The following is a 27,351-nucleotide window of genomic DNA, read 5'->3' on the forward strand; positions in this document are numbered from 1 at the left end:
GATGGCTGGATGGCATTACCGACTCGATGGACATGAGTTTGGGTAAACTCCGGGAGTTGGTGATGGACAGGGAGGCCTGGCGTGCTGCGATTCATGGGGCTGCAAAGAGTCGGACATGACTGAGTGACTGAACTGAACTGAACTCAACTGAGGTTTGTCATAGCTTCCTCCACGGAGTAGGTGTCTTTAATTTCATGACTGCAGGCAGCATCTGTAGTGATTTTGGAGCCCAATAAAATAAAGTCTGTTTCCATTGTTTCCCCATCTATTTGCCATGAAGTGACAGTACTGTATGCTGTGATCTTAGTTTTTTGAATGTCGAGTTTTGAGCCAGCTTTCTCACTCTCCTCTTTCACTTTCATCAAGAGGCTCTTTAGTCCTCTTCGCTTTCTGCCATAAGGATGGTATCATCCACATATCTGAGGTTGTCGGCATTTCTCCTTGAAATCTTGATTCCAGCTTAGCTTCATCCAGCCCAGCATTTTTTGCATGATGTACTCAGAGGATGAGATGGTTGGATGGCATCCCCAACTCAATGGACATGAGTTTGAGTAAACTCCAGGAGTTGATGATAGACAGGGAGGCCTGGCGTATTGCAGTCCATGGGGTCACAAAGAATCGGACACAACTGAGAAACAGCTGAACTGAACTCTGCACGTAGGGCTTCCCTGGTGGCTCAGCTGGTAAAGAATCTACTTGCAATGTGGAGACCTGGCTTTGATCCCTGGGTTGGGAAGATCACCTGGAGAAGGGAACAGCTACCCATGCCAATATTCTGGCCTGGAGAATTCAATGGACTGGATAGTCCATGGGGTTGCAAAGAGTTGGATGACTGAGTGACTTTCACCTCACTTCTCTCTGTATAGAAGTTAAATGAGCTGGGTGACAATATACAGCCTTCACATACTCCTTTCCCTGTTTTGAACCAGTCCATTGCTCCATGTCCAGGTCTAGCTGTTATGGCTTGGTTTGCCACAGCATTCCTGTGGCCACTGCTGAGTTTTCCAAATTTGCTGGCATTCTGAGTGCAGCACATTAACAACATGCATGTGGCTGAGCACACGTGTGTGTGTGTCTCTGTTAATCCCCAACTCCTCATTTATCCCCCTACAACCCCTCTATCTTCTTGATAGTCATAAGTTTATTTCTATGTGTATGAGTCTGTTTATGTTTTGTAAATAGGTTCTTTGTGTCATTTTTTAGATTCCGCCTATAAGTGATATCATATGACATATGTCTTTGACTTACTTCACTTAATATGATGATCTTTAGGTCCATCAGTGTGGCTGCATATAACATTATTTCCTTCATTATGGATGAGTGATATTGTATTGTGTGTGTGTGTATGTATATATGGGTCTGTATGTGTATATGTACACACTACCTCTTCTTTACCATCCGTCTGTGGATATTTAGCTTGCTTCCATTTCTTGTCTATTGTAAATAATGCTGCAGTGAGCTTTGGGGTGCTTGTACCTTTTTGAATTAGCTTTCTCACAAACTTTATGAATCTCGATTTCCTCATTTCTGTTTCTGTGTACTGTTGAAATACATATCAATAAATTATCATTATTACTTGTGCTAGTCCATCAATAATCAGAGAAGTATCATCAAAATATGTTTGCATTTCTCCCATGTTAATATTATGTATATTTCCTCTAATAAAATTCCAGTTCTTCAATCATAGTCTTGATGCATCATTTAGTCTTTGCTCTTGTGGCATTTTTATCTTTTGTCTTGTATTTCTTAGTCTTCTCTACTTTGAGACTGAAGAATGTTCCAGATTTATAAAGTCATGCAGGAGTCTTGCTACCTGGAATCTAATTATCAGACAATTGACTGCTTACCTGGGTTTTTGCACATTGTCCAATGTTATGTTTCTTATCATCAGGTTGTGGCCACCTCTCAGGCTTCCATAAAGATGCTTAGAGAATTCTGGCCTCAGGTATTCTGCAAGTAATGCCCTCTAACTACTGGGTCAAAAGTCATTTTAGTTGATGACCTCTCTCATTTTTAGAAGTAATGTTTGTCTACACACTTCTGATTCATTTCAGCTCTTGATTTTTTGCATACAGGCCATTCCACTCTCATCCCATTGAAAAACTTCCAAACAATCTCTCAATCTGCTCCTGATTTTTTTATAATTAAAATAAATTTTTGGATAGGCTAGGTAGTAAGACCATGAGGACTGGTTTAGTCAGACAGGCTAATTGGTAATAAACATATTCCTGGAGAGACTCAATGGAATTGTCTCTAAATAGAATGATTTCTTTTCTATGAATTTCTATCACATGATGACATGTCAGTTGATCCTTAATGGATGAATAATTTTAGTGCCAATTTGTAATCATCTTTCCCAAAGATAACTTAAATGCATCTTCCAGCCTGCCTATAATCTGTCACAAGTGTATTGCATGACTTCTTATCTGATTTTTAACATTCTTTCTTGCTTTTTAGTTTGACAAGAAATAGTATAAGTGTAGTCATATGAAAAAGATGGCCACTTATGAATATTACATATCCTGATTGCCATTCCATCTTTTCATGTATACCAATGTCATTAATATTAAAACAAAATTAGATTCTGCTGTGGCCATTTTCTTTAGCATACTTCTCAGTGCCATTAGTTTACAGGAAATAAAATGAATTGCCTCAGACTTAATGAGGCCTTAAGAGAGTATAAAAAAAAAAAAAAGGCACACCACTTTGTTTAAAGGTAAATGCAAATAGTTGCAAAGAGTTAAAGAGTTCATGGAAAGGTAGATAAATTATTTACAATTGCTTCCTTTCTAGAGTATATATTTTAGGAAGAGGGGTCAAAAAACTAAAAACCCTACTTGGGCCAACTAGATAATGTAACATAAAATGCTAGAGTACTAGGGACTGAGGTACACAGTGAACTGAAGGGCTCATGCTTTGTCTAAAATAGCCAGACATCCTCCAACCTCTATCCTCCTTCAGAAGTGGAAATTCTAGACCAGTGATATCAGATCTTTAAATTAAAAGATATGATCAGAAGCAAAAGGAGAAAAAAGAAGAATCAGAAATTCTGGATTTTTTAAAACTTCTGATTCTGAATGTTAATAAAATACAAGATATAGGAACACCAAATGTTGATTCATACACGCTTTAGGTATTTTATATATTGTTAGTTTGTATTGTCTACAATATAATTGAATTCAGAAAAAAATCAGAACAATTTTGTTCCCTTCATATCTCTCTGTTTACACATATATTGAATACAGCCCAACATGGTACATATAGCCTAAACCTACAGAGAGAGGTCTAAAACAATATAGAAATAAGGACATTTCAGTTCTTTGGGAGAGATACTGAGGAAAATCTGCCCAGCAACAGCATGTGCACATTTCCAGTTTGCTGTCCTCATAGAAGCTTTGTTTTTCTAAAAATAACAAGCAAAAGAAGCAACTCTGCTTTGCATGACTTTCTTGCTTAAGACTCAAATTAAATGTTTTTGTTCTGTTAATTTCATATGGACAGAAAATTAGTTCAAGTATTCCCAAACAACATGACTTAATTTGGAAATATGTGTGTATATTTTTAAAGACTCTAAAAATAGTCTGCTGGCCATTCAGGAAAAGTAATGCTAAAGGTGAAAATTAACAGAAGTTGCTTAGTTGGTACTTATTTCTCACAGCTTAACAGAGTTCAGTATAATTACGTAACATGATTATGGCTATGAAAAGAGCAGTGAGTGACTATAAGAAAAATCAGAGCTCTCGTTTTAACTATATGCCAATTTAAACATCATGTGGCCAAAGGCAATCATGAACCTATATGAAAATAAGTGTGTGCCCATATTTCAAGAATTAAAACAAGGATTTGGAATAGTGGGTTCTAAAGAATTACATGTTTTCTATTACATTTCCATCTTTGTCTAGATTGGAGTTCGTTAGGAAATTCCAAACCCACTGGCTAATAAGAGAAACTGAATCACAATTTGTGTATATAGAAATCACAATAATGATGAAGACTAACGAAAGGGCAGGGGGATATTTGTGTTAGCTATGTTTAATGAGTAGCCTGACCAAGTTTCTGAAAACTATTATGTATATTTCACTTCTTTGCTGGCTAAATTTTTAGGATAAAATGACACTTTATAGTTGTTTCATGTATTATGTACTTCATACATTATGTAAACGGTTACAAATATTAAATAATGTTCATGTGATATGTAAATATTCCATACTATGTAATTAAAGTATATTCATTAAAAGAATGTCTATTAAAAACTCATGTGATATATAAAAAATAAATGCTTATCAGAGAGCTCATGGGATGTTTTCTCCAATACATTTTTTTCTATTTCAATCATTTTGCTCTTATTTTTATTATTTCCTTCTTTTAAATTTCATTTGAGTTTATTTTGCTGTATTTTTCTAAAGTTTTGAAATTGAAGTTAAATCATTGACTTTGTTTTCTTACATACTTGTTTAAGGCAATATGTTTTTCTCTAAGCACTGCTTTACTGCTTCCCAAAAATATTGCTATTTCGTGTTTTCTTTATCACTCATTTAAACATATTCCCAATTTTAATTTTATCTTTAACTTGTTGATTACTTAGAATTATATAATTTCCAAGCAACTGGAATTTCTGCTTATATTTTTGTTATTGAGTTCTAGCCTAACTCCACTGTGTTCAGAACAAAGAGTCTGTATTATTTTAGTGTTTTGAAGTTTGTTGAGACTCACTTTTTATGGGCTACCATATGGGGATCTGATAAATGTGCCATGTGCACTTAGAAAGTTATGGGATATGGTTTCTATGTATGTTATATTGGTCAATTTTTAAAATTATTCTGGTCATCTATTCCCTAACTTTTCTTTTTCGGCTTATTCTATCAGTTATTGAGAGAAATTTGTTAAAATTTCCAACTCCGTGTATTTTAATATTTTATTTGTACTTTCAAATTTTGTTTTGTGAGTTTTAAAGCCCACTTCACTTAACTAGAGATCAGGGAGTTTTGTCTCTTTGGTTTAACTACTTACTTGTAGCACACACAAAGCTGCCATACAATAGACACTCACTGGTTATTTGGGTAGCGGGTGAATGAATGTGAGAATAAAAATAGGTATCTAGTGACAAAGTCCAAAAAAATATGCATGGGATAGTACAAAGTGAGATTTGACCAACTGCCAAAGACGTTAAGATATTTTGGCCAGATTTTGCCAGATGGAAGCTTTAAAATTTCTTTGTGCATAGTAGATATTCAGTGATGAGAGTACTATTCTCTGTGCTTTTGTTTTCCTTTATCTGAGAGCATATTAATGAAAGTATTAGTTGCTCAGTCATGTCCAACTCTTTGAGACTCTGTGGACTGTAGCCTGCCAGGCCTCTCTATCAATGGGATTTCCCAGGCAAGAATACTGGAGTGGGTTGCCATTTCCTTCTCCAGGGGATCTTCCTGACCCAGGGATCAAACCCGGGTCTCCCACTTTGCAGGCAGACTACTGTCTGAGCTACCAGGGAAGCCCTGGGAGCGTATTAGCCTTCTTCAATTGTTTTAGCATCATCAGTATTCATTCAGTGGTACCAACCTACACACATCTTTAACCAAGAAATGTTCACCTTTTCTGTTCTTACTAGAAAGAGTACAGTTCTCTGAAAATGTGCTTCTCCTCTGTCTTCCAGACTTGATGCTGTCAGCCTGCTCTGCCAACTTTCATTAACTGGCATCTCTATATTGAGCTATTTGGCTTATGTCAAGGCAGAGAGACAAATTTCTAGATATTCTCTCTTGAAACTTGGGAATTATCCTCATTCTTTTCTAGGCCCATTTTAATTTAATTTTAAATTGCATGTATAAATATGATGTGGATATAAACCACCTAAAACAATGACTGGCACTAAGATCTCAGAAAATGTTGGTAGTGGTAACACTGTAAGTGCTGTGACTATTATGAGTATTTATTTTAAAAAGCATTTGAATTGTGAGCTCAATATTACCAAAGGTAATACTGTGCTTTATTTCCAGGAGAGCATTTTCCTATTGGGATTATTTTCTTATATTCTTTTGTTAAATTTTGCTTGTCTATGTTTTCTATTTTTTTCTCCAGTAAATATACATTAATTGCATAATAAAAAAATAAAAACTTTGAGAGATGATTTTAATTTTTCTTTGAAGAATAGGTAAGCAATAATCTGAGCTCCTTCTAAACTTAGTTTTTTCATTGTGTTCCTTTTTTTTAACTGTTAATGATCTGTAAGAAAGAAAGAAAATATGAAAAATTCAATTCAGTGTCTAGAATTCAAATGTGTGTCAGTATATTTAAATATCATGAATTTACTCAGAAGAAGAGAAAGATGACAAATAGGGCTTAATAGTTTCAACTGTGAATCAAATTAAATCCAGGTAGGTATTCTGAAGTAGTTCATGTACTAAAGTAGATGCTGTTATTTTTATTTCAGTACTTCGGACAGATCATTTAGGAAAGGAAAAAGGGAAAGTAAAGTAACCTTTATTATATCCCTGGAGGTTCTAGAGACTGTGCTAAGCCCTTTACATATGTATTTAATGCTCTCAAAAGAAAAAAAAAGGTAACATGTTACTATTCAACAGATTACAGTCTGGAAATTGAGGCTCAAAAGATATTGATATGTGCAAGGTCATATAGCTTATATGCAAAAGCCAAAATGTAAGCCCTCTTTACTGAATTCAGAATCCAGTATCTTTACTCTGTGTTTTCCTCCTCTCAAAGCTACTGTCTCTCCCCACCCATACCCACTACCCTCTACCAATCTTTTGTTGACAGTTGGTTGTCCAATTATACCGGATTATCCATGAGGTTCAGTAGTTGAAGTATGTCAGAAATATCACCATCAATGCTGCTTGTTTCTTCTCTAGCAATAAGCCTCTTTTCTTCTTTCTTCATGTATATAACAGAGATGAAGCTTCTAAATGACAGCTTATTCAAATATCTCAGTTTGCAATATGTTTTTTTGTCATAACTCTAATTTTCTATCATTTTAACATTTACTTTTCATTTTTCATTTGTGTTTCCATACTGTTATGATTTCCAATGACCAAATATCTCTACAGATTGATTTCAATGCAGTTCATAAAGATGGACATATTAGTAGTTGTTTTTCTCATGATTTATGTAGTTTATCATGCAATGCATATCATTTAATAGAGAAGATTTCACTCTTGAGTGCTGAAATGAATATGCTCATGAAAGGTAGTCTTGATTAACAGTGACAAACAACACAAATTCTTACTGATCTGATTATTGTCCTCATGTAGAAATTATCATTCTTTGTGCTGACAATAGCTTTAATGTATTTGTAGTGTCACAGAAAAATAACATCTATAAATTATTTTTAAAATATCAGTATATTAATTACCCTCATTATATAATGTTATCATTTTAGTCGACCTTGCTGTACTAAAGATTTAATTTGCTATACTGTAAAATAAATGAAAATAAGTATCAACAATATATTTTCAGTGTAGTCTTAACAGTATATTAGTTAAAAAAAAATTACCAATTATTTGCTGTGGTTTCCACTTACTAGGGCTTCCCTGATAGCTCAGTCGGTAAAGAATTCACCTGCAATGCAGGAGACCCCAGTTCAATTCCTGAGTCAGGAAGATCTGCTGGAGACAGGGTAGGCTACCCATTCCAGTATTCTTAGACTTCCCTTGTGACTCAACTGGTAAAGAATCCATCTGCAACATGGGAGACCTGGGTTTGATTTCTGGGTTGGGAAGATGCCCTGGAGAAGGGAAAGGCTACTCACTCCCTTATTCTGACCTGGACAATTCCATGGACTGTTTTTTTAGTTTAGTGAAATACATTGATGATTTTGTGTTAATGTCAAGAATAAGGAATCATGTTAGTGTTTCAGGTACTTTAAAATATTCTCAGTAAAAATGCTTATTCTGAAGCATGGAGATCAGTCATCTTTATTATGATCTTCTTGAAATGGAGTATGCTTCTCCCAATATTTATTCATTGGATTATACAGTTGGTGGTTTAGTTGCTAAGTCATGTCTGACTCTTGCCAATCCATGGACTGTAGCCCACAAGGCTCCTCTGTCCATGGGATTTCCCAGGCAAGAATACTGGAGTGGGTTGCCATTTCCTTCTCCAAAACCAAGAATCCGTGTTAATTTTTAGTACCACCCAAGTTTATGCCATTTTCACTAGAGAACAAACAGATGATATTGAAGACTTATACTGCCCTACTAATTGGATTAACTTGTTTATTTTGTGAATTAACTTTTAGATTTAGTTTAGATAAATAAGGTGACTTAATTGGAAAGTGACCTTTGACAACTATTTTCCATAAAAACTAGAAAGAGTCTCTAAAGTCAGGTACTGTTAACAGTAACATTCTTCTGTAGGGATGGTGCATTCTGTAAAAGCTTATTAGCTTTCATGCCTTGCGTTAGCCTTCATTTTGTTCACATTTCTTCTTTCTAAAACATATTTTTAAATGCTTCATCATGAGATACTACAATATACAGTCCAAAGTGCACACAGTATTAACCAGGGATGAAATTATTTCCTATATAAATGTGTGTAAGGAATGAAAGATGAGGAGTTATACTACTACACCCTTTTTAAAATTTTTTTTTTAATTCAGGTAGTAACAGATGTATTGGCAGTTTATTTCTGTGTTTCCTAGATTTTAGTCAAGCTTATTTTACTAGTTGTGTCATATCCAGTTAAATTAATGAATTGAGTATTGACTACCAGCTTTATGCTGGTATTTAACTGGAGATCACCAAGCGTGGTGCCTTGGTGATCATCTGTGTGCCTTCCATAATTTGCAAAGCAGACAGCTATGCTCCATGTTCTCCTTGATCATGAGGAGGTATTAAGGTCTCTTTCAGTTAATATACTTCTGCGATAGCTTTTTTTTTCAATGTGATATATAATAAGCAGGTTTTTGCTTTTTTTTTTTCTTTCAGATGGTTCTCAAACTCTGAACTTGGGGCTTCTGTATTCTGAAAATAGTTACTGTGATTTCCCTAAGTCTTATTTTGTCATGAACATAAAGGCCATTTTCCTCTAACCTCACACCATCCAACTTTTAATTACTTTACCCAAATATTATTCTTTATAACACTCTACATTTTTATTGCTTTTGGAAAGCATCAAAGTTTGGAAGACTATCTGCTCCTTCTAAATGGTGTGGAAATCTAAAATACAGTGTAGTGGAGAAGAAATCTGACTTACCTAATCCGGGACATTATACAACTTAGTTATATTACCTGACCCTCAAATTTCTTAATTGTAAAGTGGTAACAGTAGATACATGAGGATCTTTTTGCGAGTTGATTATGCACACTGTTTTCAGTCTCTATAGTAGACATTCAGTACATGATTTACTGTTGATTCAGCATTTTAGAAGGAAAAAAGGAGTTGGGCACATAGTCATGCTTTGTTTGGCATGATGTTAGTGGCTGGCTGGTCAGGAAGGTGAGGGGATGATCCTTTACCCTCCTAGCCACTTGATTTATTGCTATCATGTGTGATATAGCTTTGCCATTCATTTTATTCTTAATATTTCTAAAGCAAAACTGAGATAAAGTCAGTCCATGCTGTAGCATCGTGAAATTTACTGGGCACATACAGTGCATGATTCCGAGAATTTTACTACGTTGAATACCAAGTCAAATTAACTTTAAAAAAACTTTTGACTTATTAGTATGTGCAAAATATTGAACTGATACAAATATGAGTGTATGTGTATGTTATTGCACATGCTCATAAGAAAATCTCGGTGGACATTAGTAAATGTGCTGTTTGTTTTCTGTGTATTGTGAGTGTGTTTCTTTGGAGGTTTTTCTCTCACTGCTCATTTACAGTAGAATCTTGGCACTCCCCCTTATACTAGGAATACTACATGCATCGCTTCTTCCAATTTTAACACCAGTGTTGCTCTGTGGCTCATCCAGTAGCAGGTGTTGAATATTGATATAAACAGAATTTTGTCTAGCAAAGCCATAATCCTCCCATTTCCAGTCTCTACTGGCCAATGAAACACTAATGCCAAGCTTACTTCCAAATTCAGGTCTCAGGCATCACAGTTCATTATGCTTCCTGCCAAAACTATTGGCCCATGGAAACTCTTATTTTAAAAAGTAAAGCAGAGCAAAACTTTCTCTCAAATTCCGTGTGATTTTAGGTGACACACTCCTAATTTTTCAGCTTTCTCTGAAATTAGTAAATTGAGATTATTTTGCAGTTAATTACTTAATAATATTTCCCTTTGAATATAGCAAACTGCCTAATTATAACAGAACTGTTTACCATGTATCTCAAAATATTTTGAGGGGGAAGTTCAGAAAACTGTAAATTCTCAAAACGGGCATTTTAACATTCTAAGGGATTTAGAATGATTAGTAGATAGAATCATTTGAACCAACCATTGGTATCAATAAAACTAATTTATGTGAAACAATTTAGATTTAAAGGTTACATAATTTTAGAACACAGAACTCATAGCTTCCTTAAATCTTTTTTCAAGGGGAATGGTGCATGAGACAAGACTCATATAAACAATTTGATAAATTTAAAATAAATTTAAAACAACTTGATTAATTTTAAATTATATTTAAATTAAAAAAGAATCAAAAGTTAATATTAGGAAGATTGACTTTGAAGAGGTATTTACTAGCTTAATTATTTGGAATGTTAGGAAATATTTATTAGGAAATGTTTCTTCAATCATTTTCTAGGGCTGATATTTTTATAACTGTGTATAACAAAGCTTTGTTAATATATTCAGGGTACATATTTGTTTTGTTGATATAGTGGTATTCAGAGTACTATAATACATGTTCCTTTAAATCCAGCTAACCACCATAGTATGCAACAGTTTGATAAGATAATCTCTATCAGGTAGAGATAATGTATAACATGGTATATCAATAAATATTGAACAAATATCTATAAAGTAAGTGTGGAAGAAGTAGGATTTGGGTCCTAATTCTTAACTGTTTATCCAGATTATTTCCCTCTTGGATGTTATAGGAATAGTAATAAGTCCTTATAAAGGCTTCATATCTAACACATAGGGGATAGATGCTCAAGTTTTAATGTAATTCTAATCATAATCTTGATATGGAAATTGATACATGTAATTTTAATATTAATATGGGAGAGAAAAAATAATGAAAATGTTCTTGAGGATTAACAATTAGAGGACTTGCCATTCTGAATATTGAGCCATATTTTAAGGTAATAATGATTTAAATGGAGTATTGCTATGAAGATGGATCAAAAAGATGAATGGAATTGACTAAGGAGCCTGGTCAGACCCAAAGACATGTAGAAATATATATATAAATGAAAGAATTGTCACTGCACATGAGTGAAGAATGTAGCAATGGGAACCAGGATGATTATTCATACACAAAAATAATATTGGATAATATTGCACGCATTTCTGCCACACCACACACACAAATATTCCAGGTAAACACTGAAATGTGAAAAACTTAGTTCTTTAAATCTTTTATGAAAATAACTTCATTACCTCAGGTTTGAGAAGATTCAGAAAAATGTGCAAATCATTACATTGTATTAAAAAAAAAAAGCATGTACACAAAGGCTTTCTGGAGCAACTGACACCATACTGTGGCCAGAGTATGGCACCATATGTTCTATTCAATAGAAACAAGAAACTAAAAACCTCCAAAATTGCACACTAAGATTATAAAACTTTATTTCGTCATAAAACAAGACATTGAAAATGAAAGAGAAGCCAAAAATTGGGAGAAGGTAAGTACCCTTATTCAGTCACTAAGTTATGTCCAACTGTTTGTGGCCCCATGGACTAAAGCCTACCAGGCTTCCCTGTCCTTCACTATCTCCTGGAGTTTGTTCAGACTCATAACCATTGAGGTGATGATGCCAACCATATCATCCTTTGCTGCCCTCTTCTCCTCTTGCCCTCAGTCTTTCCCAGAATCAGGGGCTCTTCCAATGAGTTGTCTCTTCACATCAGGTGGCCAAAAGATTGAGGCTTCAGCTTCAGCATCAGTCCTTACAATGAATATTCAGTGTTGATTTCCTTTAGGATCGACTGGTTTTTTGGGGTTTGTTTTTTTTTTAAAGACTTTTTATTTTTATTTTTTTCCATTTTATTTTTTTAGTTGGAGGCTTAAATTGAGAAAAATAATGTGATGGGCAAAAATAATAAAAAATATCCATACTATTAGGTAATAGTTTAGATAGAAATGAAATGTTTATAGGAAGATAGATACATTTTTTTTGCCAAAAACCAAAAAGAGCTGGTTCTTTTATTTTGTAGCCCCAAACAAAGCAAAACTTTATTAAATTTTAACATTTTAATTTCCCATGTCTCATTTTTTCCCAAGTTCTTTGCATTTTTTTAACCACAGTGTTTCTGGTTTCTAGGATGTCATGAGCAAAAATAGTATTACTATGGACTTGGAACAGGTATAGAAATAAATTTATAGACTACACAGCAAGAATACATGAAAATTAACTTCATATTGGTTTGACAATATGTGGTTGGCGTTAACAGGATATACTGATTTTACTGCATATCATCATTTTCATAGCATCATGTAATTTGGCATGTAATTTATATCAAGATTTGCCTCTGAATCATTTTAAATAGCAATAGCTGTGTATTAATTACATAGCTTTATATGTAATTATGTTAACCACAATACATAACTGTCTCAACCATTATGATTACTCATTTTGGAGCCCAGTTTTAAATAGATTATGCTGATGTCAATAGAAGGATCAGAACTAATAAAAGAACTAGTTGTCATCGATTACTCTCCTCTTGGTAGTCCCATAGTCCTTTATTAGTTCTTAATTAAGAGTTTAATTCATTCTGCTTTGATTTTGTATAATTTCTGTACGAGCTCATCACCTCTACCAAACTGAGTTTCTTGTGTGGCATCCTGTCTCATTCATCTTTCATATCCCTTATCTATTAATAATGGTTCATATAGGAACAACCATAACTCAAAAGAATAAAGATTTTCCTGTTTTGTCTTTTTTTGAGAGTATGCTTTTTAAATTTCTTTCAGAAATTTGGTACAGCTGTACAAAAGTGAAGATGACACGGAAATTTCAAAGAAGATTAAGACTCAGTGGGCTACTTTGGGCCTAGAAGATATACAGCTTGTAAATTACTCTGTGTTGCTGAACCTGCCAGGTCTTTCTCCCAGCTCTGTGACTCTGATCAGCAGTGGCCAGTGCTTTCATCCTAATGGCCAGCCTTGCGGTGAAGAAGCCAGAAAACGGAGCAGCCAAGACCTGCTATATTCATACGCAGCCTATTCTGCCAATGGAATTCTCGAGGTAATATGACCATTTATCTCTGTCATTTACAGTGAAATGAAATTAGAAAACAACAGCTTTCATCTAAATTGAACTAACTGGCAAGATACAGCATACCAAAGTAACCATTAAATGTTCTCAGTGTAGAGGTGCCAGGAAAGGGGAAGGAAGATTTAAATTGCCTGACCCTTGTCATATTTCGAGAGTGAAAACATGTTAGAAGAATTTAATTCAAAAGTGTTGAATGTGTGACTGAGTCATTCACATTTTGCAAATTCATTTTCTTCTTTGGTTCTAAAGAGGCAAGTTTCAATAGATTGGTGTGGACAGAAAGAGTAGAAATGGAGGCAGTTGTGTTTTGAGATTGTGTATGCACACAAGAAATCAAGTGGAAAATTGATGTGATTATTCACACATTTAAGATTTGACATATAGTGTTTCTGCTTTATGATGGAAAATACATGAAAAAGGGACCAGGTGTGAATTTTTCACTTTAGTCTTTCTAAGTTAGCTGTTGTTTGTTTTGTTTTGTTTTGTTTTTTAAAGTGTTTTTCCAGCATTGTGGTTAGGCGCACAGCTTCTAGAGCCACGTGGACTAGTTTAGTTTCAATTCTCAAATCCCCAATTATCACTGATAATTAAGCATCTAGGGCTGAGTTTTCTCATCTCTGAAATGGGGATAATAATGGTCTCAGCTTCATAATCTTGTTGTGAGAATTGAATTAATAGATGTAAATCTTGGAGGATAGAGCTTAGCCTATTGTTAGGACAATATAGCAGTTAGACTTCAAGCGTTTAAGTGATCACTAGTTTCCTTTATAGGCAAATTTTCCATATCCATATCAAAGTCTCATTTTAATAAACACATTTAGTTTCTTTATAAAGGTATAAATTTCTTCTATAGATTTTGTGTGAATAAAATGATGTTTCTGCTAATTATTGACACAGCTTTTTAAGATTCTAATTTATGATTAAGTCAGAATAAGATGATTAATTTAAATCATTTAAAGTTACATTGCATAAATAAAGGCTTGTTCCTAATTTTTTTGTTAATTTTTTGGGGAGAGAGTTAACTGATCTTTCAGCACTGATTTTGTTCTGTGTTTTAACATCCTTGACATTTAGCATAACTACTACACATAACCAGCACCATCTTGAAAGTCTTTTTATTAACAGTTCACATAATATTAAGTGTAATATTTCTAGTGTAGGACTCATGGTTTGATTTGATTACTATACCCTATTTCTGATAGGCAATAATAGATATGTACCCGCATATTAATAGAGATAGAAGGAGGCTGCTAGTTTTCTTTCTTTGGTTCAGAAACTTTGGTCTTAAATTGAGATTCTAAAGTTAACGCACAGATTTTCTCCTCAGATTCCCAAAGTCGTGTAAGTGAAAGTCGCTCAGTCGTGTCAGACTCTTTGCAACCTCATGGACTATACAGTCTATGGCATTCTCCAGGCCAGAATACTTGAGTGGTTAGTCTTTCCCTTCTCCAGGGGATCTTCCCAACTCAGGGATTGAACCCAGGTCTCCCGCATCACGGGTGGATTCTTTACCCACTGAGCTACAAGGAAAGCCTAACATTTCCAGGTTCCTCCTTATCCCAGTTGATTCAAGTATATCAGTGTCATCTCCTTCCCTAAACAAAGTGCATCCCAAACACAGAACAATAAAATCCCAGAAGACCAAGAAGGTCCTTGGAATCACCCCCATTTATTTTCTTTTCAATTTCCTCTGGCAAACATTCATTATTCCTTGACTGAGCTGATAGGAAAAAGTCATGGAACTATAACTTGTGTCTGTTGTCTCCGTATAGATGTCTCTAACAATCCCCTGCACACAGTGAATTGTTTTCTGTATTCCTATGTAATCATATCTCTGATTATTATACATTCATCTTATCAATTACATCTACAACTCACTTTATTTCTCCCTTTTAATAGTCATATTTTGAATTTTCCAACATTTCTTTATTAAAAATGCTAGTTTCTCAAAAAATTCAAGTATAATGGATAATATTATATTAGTTTCATGTATACAACATAGTGATTCAATATTTTTATAGATTATACATCATGGAATCGTGGAAGTACTGAGCTGTTTGTGAAGTGACAAGTCATGGAAACCTACGTTCTTGGTGGGACTATAAATTGGTGCAGCCACTATTTAAAACAGTATGTAGGTTCTTAAAACAGTATGTAGAAAACTAAAAATAGAGATACCATATGACCAAGAAATTCCACTTCTGAGTATATATTCGAAGAAAATAAAAACACTAACTTGAAAATATATATCCATCCCAGTGTTCATAGAGATGTTATTTTACACATACACACGAACACATAGACAGTGGTATGTTACTCAGCCATAAAAACTGAAATTTTGCCACTTGAGACAACATGGATGGACCTGGAGGGTATTAGGCTTAATGAAATGTCAGACAGAGAAAGACAAATACATTATTTTATCACTTATGTGTGGAATATAAAAAATAAAATGAATAAGTATAACAAAACAAAAAAAAATCTAATAAATGTTGAGAACAAACTAGTGGTTACTAGTGGGAGAGGGAAAGGAAAGGGAAAGATAGGGGATTAATAAGTATAAACTACTATGTATAAAATAAATATGCTACAAAGAGGTACAGCATAGGAAATAAAGCCAATATTTTATAATGACTTTAAATGATGTATAATCTATAAAAATACTGAATCACTATGTTGTATACATGAAACTAATATAATATTATCAATTATACTTGAATTTTTTGAGAAACTAGCATTTTTAATAAAGAAATATTGGAAAATTCAAAATATGACTATTAAAAGAGAGAAATAAAGTTAGTTATAGATGTAGAAATATATTCTATGTTTGAAATATTGGGCCTACATAGGAGGGAATAATATTAAAAGAACTAAAATGCAATTATGGATAAAACAAATACCTTGTATTTGAAGAACATATTTAAGAAATTAACTGCAAATTAGATGAAAACATTGGTAATAAGTATTTTTTAGAATTATTTTAGCAATTCAAATCTGTTATACTAAATACATAATAATTTAAATATTTATATAAATAATATAAATAAAGGATATACCCCTCTGGTGGCTCATATGATAAAGAATCCACCTGCAATGCAGAAGACCCAGGTTAGCTCCCTGGGTCAGAAAGATCCCCTGGAGAAAGGAATGGCTACCCACTTCACTATTCTTGCCTGGATAATTTGAGAGAGAAGCCTGGTGGGCTACAGTTTATGGGGGTCACAAAGAGTCAGATACAACTGAACAGCTAACCACTTCACTTCATGTTGATATTGATTTGTTGAATTCACACTATATCACTATATTAGTAGTATAATTTTCAAAAGCATTTCTCGGTGATTATTTTATATGCATATGGATTGCTTGCATGTATTTTATATACATGTTTTAGATGGATGTATTAGTGAAACATATATATTCTAGTTAATAGGATAATGGTGAATTTTCCGTGTTTCTTCAGAATATTTCCTAATTCAAATTAAGCTTGAGAGGTTGCTGCTGATGATACAGGCATACCTACTTTTTGATTTTGAGTATATTGTGTTTGCATGAATTTCTATCAGGCAGAGCCATTATCAAGTTCTTAAATTATTCTGGTCTGACTGCCAGCCAAGCTCCCCACTACTTTTGCTTTTGACAAGGTTATTTGTAGACAAGGCGTACCCTTTTTCTTTGAAGAGCTGTCATGTTCATTCATCATATGACTGTTTTGTATAAGCTTCCAATTTTTGCTTTCTGGTAACAGTCTAAACAGCATTTGTGATATCTGAGATCTACTTTGAAAACCTACTTAGTGCCAGCATGATGGATGGTGTACTTTGCAACTTCTTTGTAATTCATTGTGCACCAGAAAGGTGACATTGTTTACCCCATCATAATGACAGGTGGGTCAGTAAAATGGTTCTAAGGAGAGTTGCCCTGTCAGATGCAAAATACATATTAAAATGGATCCATAAATAAATTAGCATGAGTGAGGTTAGTTTCTGTGGAAAATTTCTTAAAGAGATGGGAATACCAGAACACTGGACCTGCCTCCTGAGAAATCTGTATGTAGGTCAAGAAGCAACAGTGAGAAATGGACATGGAACAAAAGACTGGTTCCAAATAGGAAAAGGAGTACATCAAGGCTGTATATTGTCACCCTGCTTATTTAACTTATATGCAGAGTACATCATGTGAAATGCCAGGCTGGATGAAGCACAAGCTGGAATCAGGATTACTGGAAAAAATATCAATAACCTCAGATATGCAGATGGCACTACCCTTATGGCAGAAAGTGAAGAAGAACTAAAGAGTCACTTGATGAAAGTGAAAGAGGAGAGTGAAAAAGTTGGCTTAAAGTTCAACATTCAGAAAACTAAGATCATGGCATCCAGTCCCATTACTTCATGGCCGATAGATGGGGAAACAGTAGAAACAGTGGGTGACTTTATTTTTCTGGGCTTCAAAATCACTGCAGATGGTGATTGCAGCCATGAAATTAAAAGACGCTTACTCCTTGGAAGGAAAGTCATGACCAATCTAGACAGCATATTAAAAAGCAGAGACATTACTTTGCCAACAAAGGTCCTTCTAGTCAAGGCTATGGTTTTTCCAGTGGTCATGTCTGGAAGTGAGAATTGGGCTATAAAGAAAGCTGAGCACCGAGGAATTGATGCTTTTGAACTGTGGTGTTGGGGAAGACTCATGAGAGTCCAATGGACAGCAAGGAGATCTAACCAGTCCATCCTAAAGGAGATCAGTCCTGGGTATTCATTAGAGGGACTGATGTTGAACCTGAAACTCCAATACTTTGACCACCTGATGCAAAGAGCTGATTCACTGGAAAAACCCTGATGCTGAGAAAGATTGAGGGAAGGATAAGGGGACGACAGAGGATGAGATGAGATGGTTGGATGGCATCATTGATTCGATGGACATACGTTTGGGTGGACTCTGGGAGTTGGTGATGGACAGGGAGGCCTGGCATGCTGTGGCTCATGGGGTCGCAAAGAGTCAGACACGACTGAGTGACTGACCTGAACTGAAAAATCACTGCAGATGGTGACTGCTGCCATGACCTTGGAAGAAAAGCTATGATCAACCTAGATAGCATATTAAAAAGCAGAAATGTTACTTTACCAACAAAGGTCTGTCTGGTCAAAGCTATGGTTTTTCCAGTAGTCATGTATAGACGTGAGTTGGACTATAAAGACAGCTGTGTGCTGAAGAACTGATGCTTTTGAGCTGTGGTGTTGAAGAATCCTGAGACTCCCTTGGACTGCAAGGAGATCCAACCAGTCCATCCTAAAGGTAATCAGTCCTCAGTATTCATTGGAAGGACTGATGCTGAAGCTGAAACTGCAATACTTTGGCCACCTGATGTGAAGAACTAAATCATTTGAAAAGACCCTGATGCTGGGAAAGATTATAGATGGGAGAAGAAGGGGACGACATTGGATGAGATGGTTGGATTGCATCACCGACAGGATGGACATGAGTTTGAGTAAGCTCCGGGAGTTGATGATACAGGAAAGCCTGGTGTGCTCCCTCCATAGGTTCGCATAGAGTTGGACATGTCTGAGTGACTGAACTTAACTGAACTGAGGTTAGTTTCAGGAAGTAATAGTGATTTATGTTTGTATTAATGGGAAATATTAGCTGTAATATCATCATAATGTTAAAGACACTGATAGTACTGACAATGTCTAGTCAGTTTTATAAATAGAATATATGGCTTTATGTAATTTCCATGCAATTGTTTCTTTTGTCTTTTGTGAACCCCATTCAGATACAGAGAAACAATGGGAACAATTAATCTTTATTTAATAAAAGTTTGTCAGATTGGGTCTACTGTGTTCTTATTTTGAATAAAGGATTTGTTTTTATTCCAATACATTTTATGAATTTTGGAGGTTTTTTTGCTTAAGCATTATTTTGCATTTGAAAGACAATCCAAGTGATGCAATTCTATGAAGAAACTTTTTCAACAACTCATTTACTGTGCATGAAATATTGTTACGAACACACTAAACACTATCCCATGGGTTGGTTACTTCAATTCTCTAAGCTTCCTCATCTGTAAAAGAGGAATAATTATAGTACCTCAAGTAATTGCTGTGGGCAAGAAATGATAGAAACCATATAAAGGGTCTGCTACTTAGAAGCACTCAATAAATGTTACCTATTGCTGTGATTAGTAGTTGATAAAAGGAGACACCTTCAAATGGAAGAAATTAAGTAAATAGTAGAACTATATATCATAAAACTTGGAGTACATTTTTAACATATTGTGTGAATATAATTTTCCTATCTTCTATTTAACAAAATAAATATTAGGAAGGGAGGAAAATGCCTTAAGTATGAATACATAATAAAATACATACAATCCCCGACTATATGTTTTCTTTTAAAACTGAAAGCTCTAATAAAAGAAATATTTCATTTTTGAATGCAGAATGACAAATCATGTCAATTTGGGACTGAAGAGAGTTCCTTGTCTTTGTTTTGTAAAATATCAATACATAGTATATAACACATGATATCTGAAAACTGCATCAAATATTTTGTCAAAAAATCTGAAGAGAGAAAATAATAACTGGCATGGAATCCTTGGATAACTTGTAGTCAGATGTCTATTTTCTCATGGCTGGGAAAACTTTGTCTTCTTCTTTTGAATTTTTAATATTATCAAGCAAAGGCAAACTTATCAGTGTTATGGCAGAAGAAAAAGCTATATGCATTTAGCTCTGAATTCTTTTTGTTACAGGTAAAAATATCAGAAAGCTAACAGAACAGACTGAAATTGTATTGTTTTTCTAGGGGTGAAAATGAATCTACACTCTCACAAACAGAAATGTGAGCTTGGAGCAGTTTTTCAATATTGAAAAGGGTTTTGCATTTTATTTGCCCCCCTCTTTTTCTCTTGTGGAATCGATCTTTTGGTCAACAATGCACAACAGTGTGAAATAAATGGTTCTGAACACAGTATATGTAAGTGATTCACTTTTTAAACTCTGTAGAAAATCACTTGATTTAATATTATCTTCTGTTTCTGATTTCATGAGCTCTGTGAAGTAACTAAGTTAGCAAAAGAATTTCATAATTGGCTGCTTTTTTCCCCAAGATAATCCATGTGGTTATTTTTCACATATTTAAGGTATATATTATTCCTGGATTTAATATTTAGACAGAAACATCTACAAATAAAGAAGTGATATATCACAACATAGCATCCATAGTTAAATATTTGTTAGGGAGGTTGCATCGTATTCCCAGGAAAATAAAAAGCTTACTTTATGAAATAAAAGTTTACAGCAAAGATAACTGAATTTTCCTAAACAGTTAAAGTGCATTGGACCATTTTTCTCCATCTTCATTAGAAGAAATGTGGCATTTTGACTGAGAAGGTGTTTGGCTACAGATTATTAATTTGACTAGTTATTTCTAAAGATTTTTGAATCACAATAACTATTTGATAGAACATTCTAGGTTAGAATTTTTAGTTTTAATATGAATATGCTTATGTAACTTATATGCAGAGTACATCATGAGAAACGCTGGGCTGGAAGAAGCACAAGCTGGAATCAAGATTGTCAGGAGAAATATCAGTAACCTCAGATATGCAGATGACAACACCCTTATGGCAGAAAGTGAAGAAGAACTAAAGAGCCTCTTGATGAAAGTGAAAGAGTAGAGCAAAAAAGTTGACTTAAAGCTCAACATTCAGAAAACTAAGATCATGGCATCTGGTTCCATTACTTCATGGGAAATAGATGGGGAGACAGTGGAAACAGTGACAGACTTTACTTTGGGGGCTCCAAAATCACTGCAGATGGTGATTTCAGCCATGAAATTAAAGGATGCTTACTCCTTGGAAGGAAAGTTGTGACCAACCTAGACAGCATATTAAAAAGCAGAGACATTACTTTGCCAACAAAGGCCTGTCTAGTCAAACCTATAGTTTTTCCAGTAGTCATGTATGGATGTGAGAGTTGGACTATAAAGAAAGCTGAGTGCTGAAGAATTAATGCTTTTGAACTGTGGTGTTGGAGAAGACTCTTGAGAGTCCATTGGACAGCAAGGAGATCCAACCAGTCCATCCTAAAGGAGATCAGTCCTGGGTGTTCATTAGTAGGACTGATGCTGAAGCTGAAACTCCAATACTTTGGCCACCTGATGAAAAGAGCTGACTCATTTGAAAAGACCCCAATGCTGGTAAAAATTGAGGGCAGGAGGAGAAGGGGATAACAGAGGATGAGATGGTAGTATGGCATCACCAACTCCATGCACATGGGTTTGGGTGAATTCCGGGAGTTGGTGATGGACAGGGAGGCCTGGCATGCTGCGATTCATGGGGTCGCAAAGATTCAGACATGACTGAGCTACTGAACTGAACTGAACTGAATATGATTTTAAGCATACCACTTATAATGTTGTGATAAAGTAACTTTCTTTGAAGATTTAATTTATCGTTTAATTTCCATAAAATGCCAGTAAACAGTTTACAAATATTTACCTCATTTCATTGGATGCTGCAAATTCAGTCTTTTCAGAACTAGAGAGATCTATGTAAAGGTTGATCCTTAGATTTATACACTATTTCAGTACACTAATATAATTAAACTAAAGGAAGCAGAATTCTATCACAATCATGGTCTCCAGAAGGAATTCTCTTGAATGAATTTGCAACTCTTTCAATACTCTTACTTTAAGATATTGAGTATCATTTATTAAATAAAGTACCCTTTGTTTATTAATCTGTTTGTCCTTATATTTTGTTTTGACCCTGAAAGATGAACTAATACAGAATTTAGCCTGCTGGCTACATGCCACATGCCTTTTTATGCTGATCACAGGGGCAAAGTAATATATAAGAATCTTTGGACACTGCCCACATGTAACTGACAGTCTAATAGGGGAAGCTGGCAGTTAGGTAAGCAATTATACAACTTCATGGTGCCAATCTGCTATTAACAGCGTATTACCTAAATATTTTAGCCTCTGTTTCCTCACCTATATAGTGGGCAGAACTATCTACTGAACATGAATGTTCTGAAGATACTGAAAGCAACTGATAATCTCCATGGTAAAATGTGCTGCTGCTGCTGACTCAATGGACATGAATTTGAGTAAACTCTAGGGGATAGTGAAGGACAGGGAAGCCTGGTGTGCTACAGTCCTGTCAGATATGACTGAGAGACTGAACAAGGAATCTAGTATACATTCTTACCCCAAATTTACATTATTTTGCCTGTTGACTCTGGAGATTATCAACTTAAATATGGAAATGTAATTCTAACAGAATTTTGTTCTACTTGAGTTAAATTTCTATGTTACTTTAACTTAATTTTCTCTCCTTTACTCAGTTCAGTCACTCAGTCATTTCTGACTTTGTGTACCCATGCACTGCAACACACCAAGCTTCCCTGCCCATCACCAACTTCCAGAGCTTACTCAAACTCATGTCCATTGAGTTGGTGATGCCATTCAACCATCTCATCCTCTGTCATCCCCTTCTCCTCCTGCCTTCAATCTTTCCCAGCATCAGGGTCTTTTCCAGTGAGTCAGTTCTTCACATCAGGTTGCTAGAGTATTATAGTTTCAGCTTCAGCATCAGTCCTTCCAAAGATCAGGACTGATCTCCTTTAGGGTGGGCTGGTTGGATCTCCTTGCAGTCCAAGGGACTCTCAAGAGTCTTCTCCAACACCGCAGTTCAAAAGCATCAATCCTTTAGCACTCAGCTTTCTTTATAGTTCAACTCTCACATTTATACATAACTGCTGGAAAAAGCATAGTTTGAGTAGATGGTCCTTTTTTGGCAACCTAATGTCTCTGCTTTTTAATATGCTGTCTAGGTTAGTCATAGCTTTTCTTTCAAGGAACAAATGTCTTTTAATTTCATGGTTGCAGTCACCATCTGCAGTGATTTTGGAGCCCCCCAAAATAAAGTCTCTCAGTGTTTCCATTGTTTCCCCATCTATTTGCCATGAAGTGATGGGACTGAATGCTGTGATCTTAGTTTTCTGAATGTTGGGTTTTAAGCCAACATTTTCACTCTGTTCTTTCACTTTCATCAAGAGGTTCTTTAGTTCCTCTTCGCTTTCTGCCATAAGAGTGATATCATCTGCATATTTGAGGTTATTGATATTTCTCACAGCAATATTGATTCCAGCTTATGCTCCTTTAGATAGATATGCATTATATATTAGCAGAATGGATTATGTGTCCCAGACTTCATGCTGAATGTATTTATTTAGCACATGAGCTGGTTTCTCTTCTTATTGGTTGGGAGTCCATTTTAAATGATTAGGTCTACAGCTATCCAAACTAGTAAATATTTTAAATAAATGTTATTTAAATTATTAATACTTAGTTCATACTAAAAACTAAATATTTGTATAACTGCATGCTGATGTCAACCCCGTCTTAACTGGTCTCTATTAGCGAGAATAGTATTTAGAGGCTTTTGAAAGGGTGATGATTGATTAGTGATGTCTGCCACACCACAGGGGTGGGAAGAAGCAGCATTGGCTTTCATATTTTAAATGTGATTTTCAGAATAAGATCTATGATGGAAAACCATTCAGTTTACTTGAAAAAGAAGAGCTAATAAAATGTTAACAATATTCGAATTCTGAACTCTTCATTATTCAGTTCAGTTCAGTCACTCAGTTGTGTCCTATTCTGCGACCCCATGGTCTGCAGCACGCCAGGCCTCTCTGTCCATTGCCAGCTCTCAGAGTTTACTCAGACTCATGTCCATTGAGTCGGTGATGCTGATGCCATCCAACCATCTCTTACTCTGTCATCCCATTCTCCTTTTGCCTTCAATCTTTCCCAGCATCAGGGTCTTTTCCAGTGAGTCAACTCTTTGCATGAGGTGGCCAAAGTATTCGAGTTTCAGCTTCAGCATCAGTCCTTCCAATGAACACTCAGGACTGATCTCCTTTAGGATGGACTGGTTGAATCTCCTTGCAGTCCAAGGAACTCTCAAGAATCTTCTCCAACACCACAGTTCAAAAGCATTAATTCTTCAACACTCAGCTTTCTTTATAGTCCAACTCTCACATCCATACATGACTACTGGAAAAACTATAGGTTTGACTAGACAGGCCTTTGTTGGCAAAGTAATGTCTCTGCTTTTTAATATGCTGTCTAGGTTGGTCACAACTTTCCTTCCAAGGAGTAAGCATCTTTTAATTTCATGGCTGAAATCACCATCTGCAGTGATTTTGGAGCCCCCAAAATAAAGTCTGTCACTGTTTCCACTGTCTCCCCATCTATTTCCCATGAAGTAATGGAACCAGATGCCATGATCTTAGTTTTCTGAATGTTGAGCTTTAAGTCAACTTTTTTGCTCTACTCTTTCACTTTCATCAAGAGGCTCTTTAGTTCTTCTTCACTTTCTGCCATAAGGGTGTTGTCATCTGCATATCTGAGGTTATTGATATTTCTCCTGACAATCTTGATTCCAGCTTGTGCTTCTTCCAGCCCAGCGTTTCTCATGATGTACTTTGCATATAAGTTAAATAAGCACGGTGACAATATACAGCCTTGATGTACTCCTTTTCCTATTTGGAACCAGTCTGTTGTTCCATGTCCAGTTCTAACTATTGCTTCCTTACCTGCATACCGATTTCTCAAGAGGTAGGTCAGGTGGTCTGGTATTCCCATCTCTTTCAGAATTTTCTACAGTTGTGGTGATCCACACAGTCAAAGGCTTTAGCATAGTCAATAAAGCAGAAGTAGATATTTTTCTGGAACTCTCGCTTTTCCCATGATGCAACAGAATTTGGCAATTTGATATCTGGTTCCTCTGAGTTTTCTAAATCCAGCTTGAACATCTGGAAGTTCACGGTTCAAGTAGTGTTAAAACCTGGCTTGGAGAATTTTTAGCATTACTTTACTATCATGTTTTTCTTTTTTACTAGCTATTTTTTGTTTTAGAAAGGATAACAGTAAACAGGGAAGATGATTTTGATTTTATGTTTTTAATAAGCATAAGCACTTTAATTTGAAGAATATTCAAAAGCTAGATTATGTAAGATAGCAGTAAATTTCTAAAGTAAAACTTGTATTTAAATGAATAGTACTTCTGATAACCCTTTATTTTGTCAGGATGAGAACTGCTTGGATTTACCATTTGTGACTTTGAGTAGAAAATTACTGTTTTAGCTAAAGCAGGCTTTTCAAACATTCTGTACATTCAGAATCTCTCTTAGAGAAAAACTAGGAGGATTCAAAGTGATTGATTTGGTTGAAAATGTCAATTCTGAAAAATTTAAGGCATACATCATTTCATAAGCATGAATAAATTTTGCTACCACAGGTAGAAAGAGAAACATGGCACTGGATTGTTCCTCAAAGTGGAGCCCAGGCCCCCAGCAGGTGGCGCACCCCAGAAACACTTCTCTGACCTTGCTACTTTCTGTTGTTCTGTTTATTTTATTCAGTTGATTACAGACTATACCAATTCTATTCTTTTCTCTTGTTCATTCTCTTCTGTAGCTTCTTCTGTGAATAATCTTTCCATTTTCCCATACAACATTTTATGTTATAGAATGTCACTTTTTAATGTTTTGATTTTTAGGCATTTCTCATTATTTTAAGCATTGCTCATTATCTTCTAATTACGTATTTTACAATGAATGGAAGATAATTGTACTTTAATATTCATTTCTAAAGTGTTCTCATATCCTTTTAGCTGTTTTTTTATGTGGCCCACTACTATCTATTTTAATTCTAATACCTTTTTTCTTTTTTAACAATATATAAAAATTTTTCTATTCCAATTGTTTTTTTAAATTTCTTTGTTCAAAAATTAGCATATAACATTTAAATAAAAGTTAATGTGTAGACTTTTTGACATTTCTTTCTGGTTACAAAAAAAAACAGAGATATCTCTGTCTTATTTTGCAACTCTCGTTTACACTTTCCTATGCGTCAGGGAAAAACTGGTGCACATAAAGTGAATAGTTCAACAAGCACCTAGGTTTCTATCACTTGGCATTTCCCGAAGACTACTCAGAGGTGATTTAATCCTGGTGTTTGAATGTAAACTTAGTATCCCAGCTGGGTAAGTGGGCTATTTTCTAGTGTGACAGAATACACACAATAAGAAGAGGTTCATTGTAGCAACAAGCATGGTTGGGAAAAATGGCTTGACATTTTATCATATTGCTGTATACTGATTTGTCTCAGAAAAATTCAGTGCTTTCCTGCAGCTGTGATTTGGAGGTAAATAGGAAAGACTTTCAGAAAGGACCTAATTCAGAAGCATCCTGTAAAGGCAATAGGTAACTTTTATTATCACCTGTCAGGTCGTCAGAGCATTGAGACTTCTGTAATTATTGACTTTTAATGCATAGCCTAAAAGTACAAAAACCACAATAAATTATTAAAATGATGCCTGTGCTGGGGAATATTTGTGTGGGGAAGAAACCCTCATATATGTTAAAATGCTTAATCATTGATATTGTATGTACTATTTATAGAAGATGAGCTGAAGAGTTCTTTAATTGAAATCACTATTGTTTATGCAGCTGTTGCTACTTTCCAATAACGTAAATGCCTTTTACAGGCTTGTGTTTTATTAGCTTTCTGGTATGTACAAAAGCAAAATCATAGTCTGGCTATATCCTCTCAGACCAGTATAGCCCCCCACCCACTTCTCCTAAATATGAAACTATATTCATTAATATAGCCAATTGAATAATATCCCTGTTTAAAGGTGCTATCAGTGAATCATAATTAGTAGAGAGCTTGCAAAGTTGAAATGGAAAAAATGAATTCTCATTTTTGCATTGTAATCATTAATGTTATGTGATCATTTAATTGTGCTTTAAAATTGTGCATCAATAATTATTTATATGGTAATGGTATCAGTAAACTAAAAAGTCAAATGAATAAGACATTTTATTAGGGGCAAAATTATGATCAAGAGCCACTGTAACAAGTAATTTTAACAATTAAATTCTCTTGGCAAATATATTGGAAAGTACCATAACTTAACTTTTAGGA

At 34.9% G+C, this 27,351-nt stretch overlaps 1 protein-coding gene across 8 annotated transcripts in view; it reads left to right on the forward strand.

Moving 5' to 3' along the window:
• Window positions 1-27,351, forward strand: part of NAALADL2 (N-acetylated alpha-linked acidic dipeptidase like 2) — a 1,495,786-nt gene that overhangs the window by 793,309 nt on the left and 675,126 nt on the right. For all 8 annotated transcript variants that reach the window (XM_043875325.1, XM_043875329.1, XM_043875328.1 and 5 more), the window contains one exon: window positions 13,047-13,320. In XM_043875325.1, coding sequence (XP_043731260.1) covers window positions 13,047-13,320 — 274 coding nt within the window. The remainder of the gene's footprint in view (window positions 1-13,046; window positions 13,321-27,351) is intronic.

Source organism: Cervus elaphus, chromosome 19, assembly GCF_910594005.1.
Source record: "Cervus elaphus chromosome 19, mCerEla1.1, whole genome shotgun sequence".
NCBI lineage: Eukaryota > Metazoa > Chordata > Mammalia > Artiodactyla > Cervidae > Cervus > Cervus elaphus.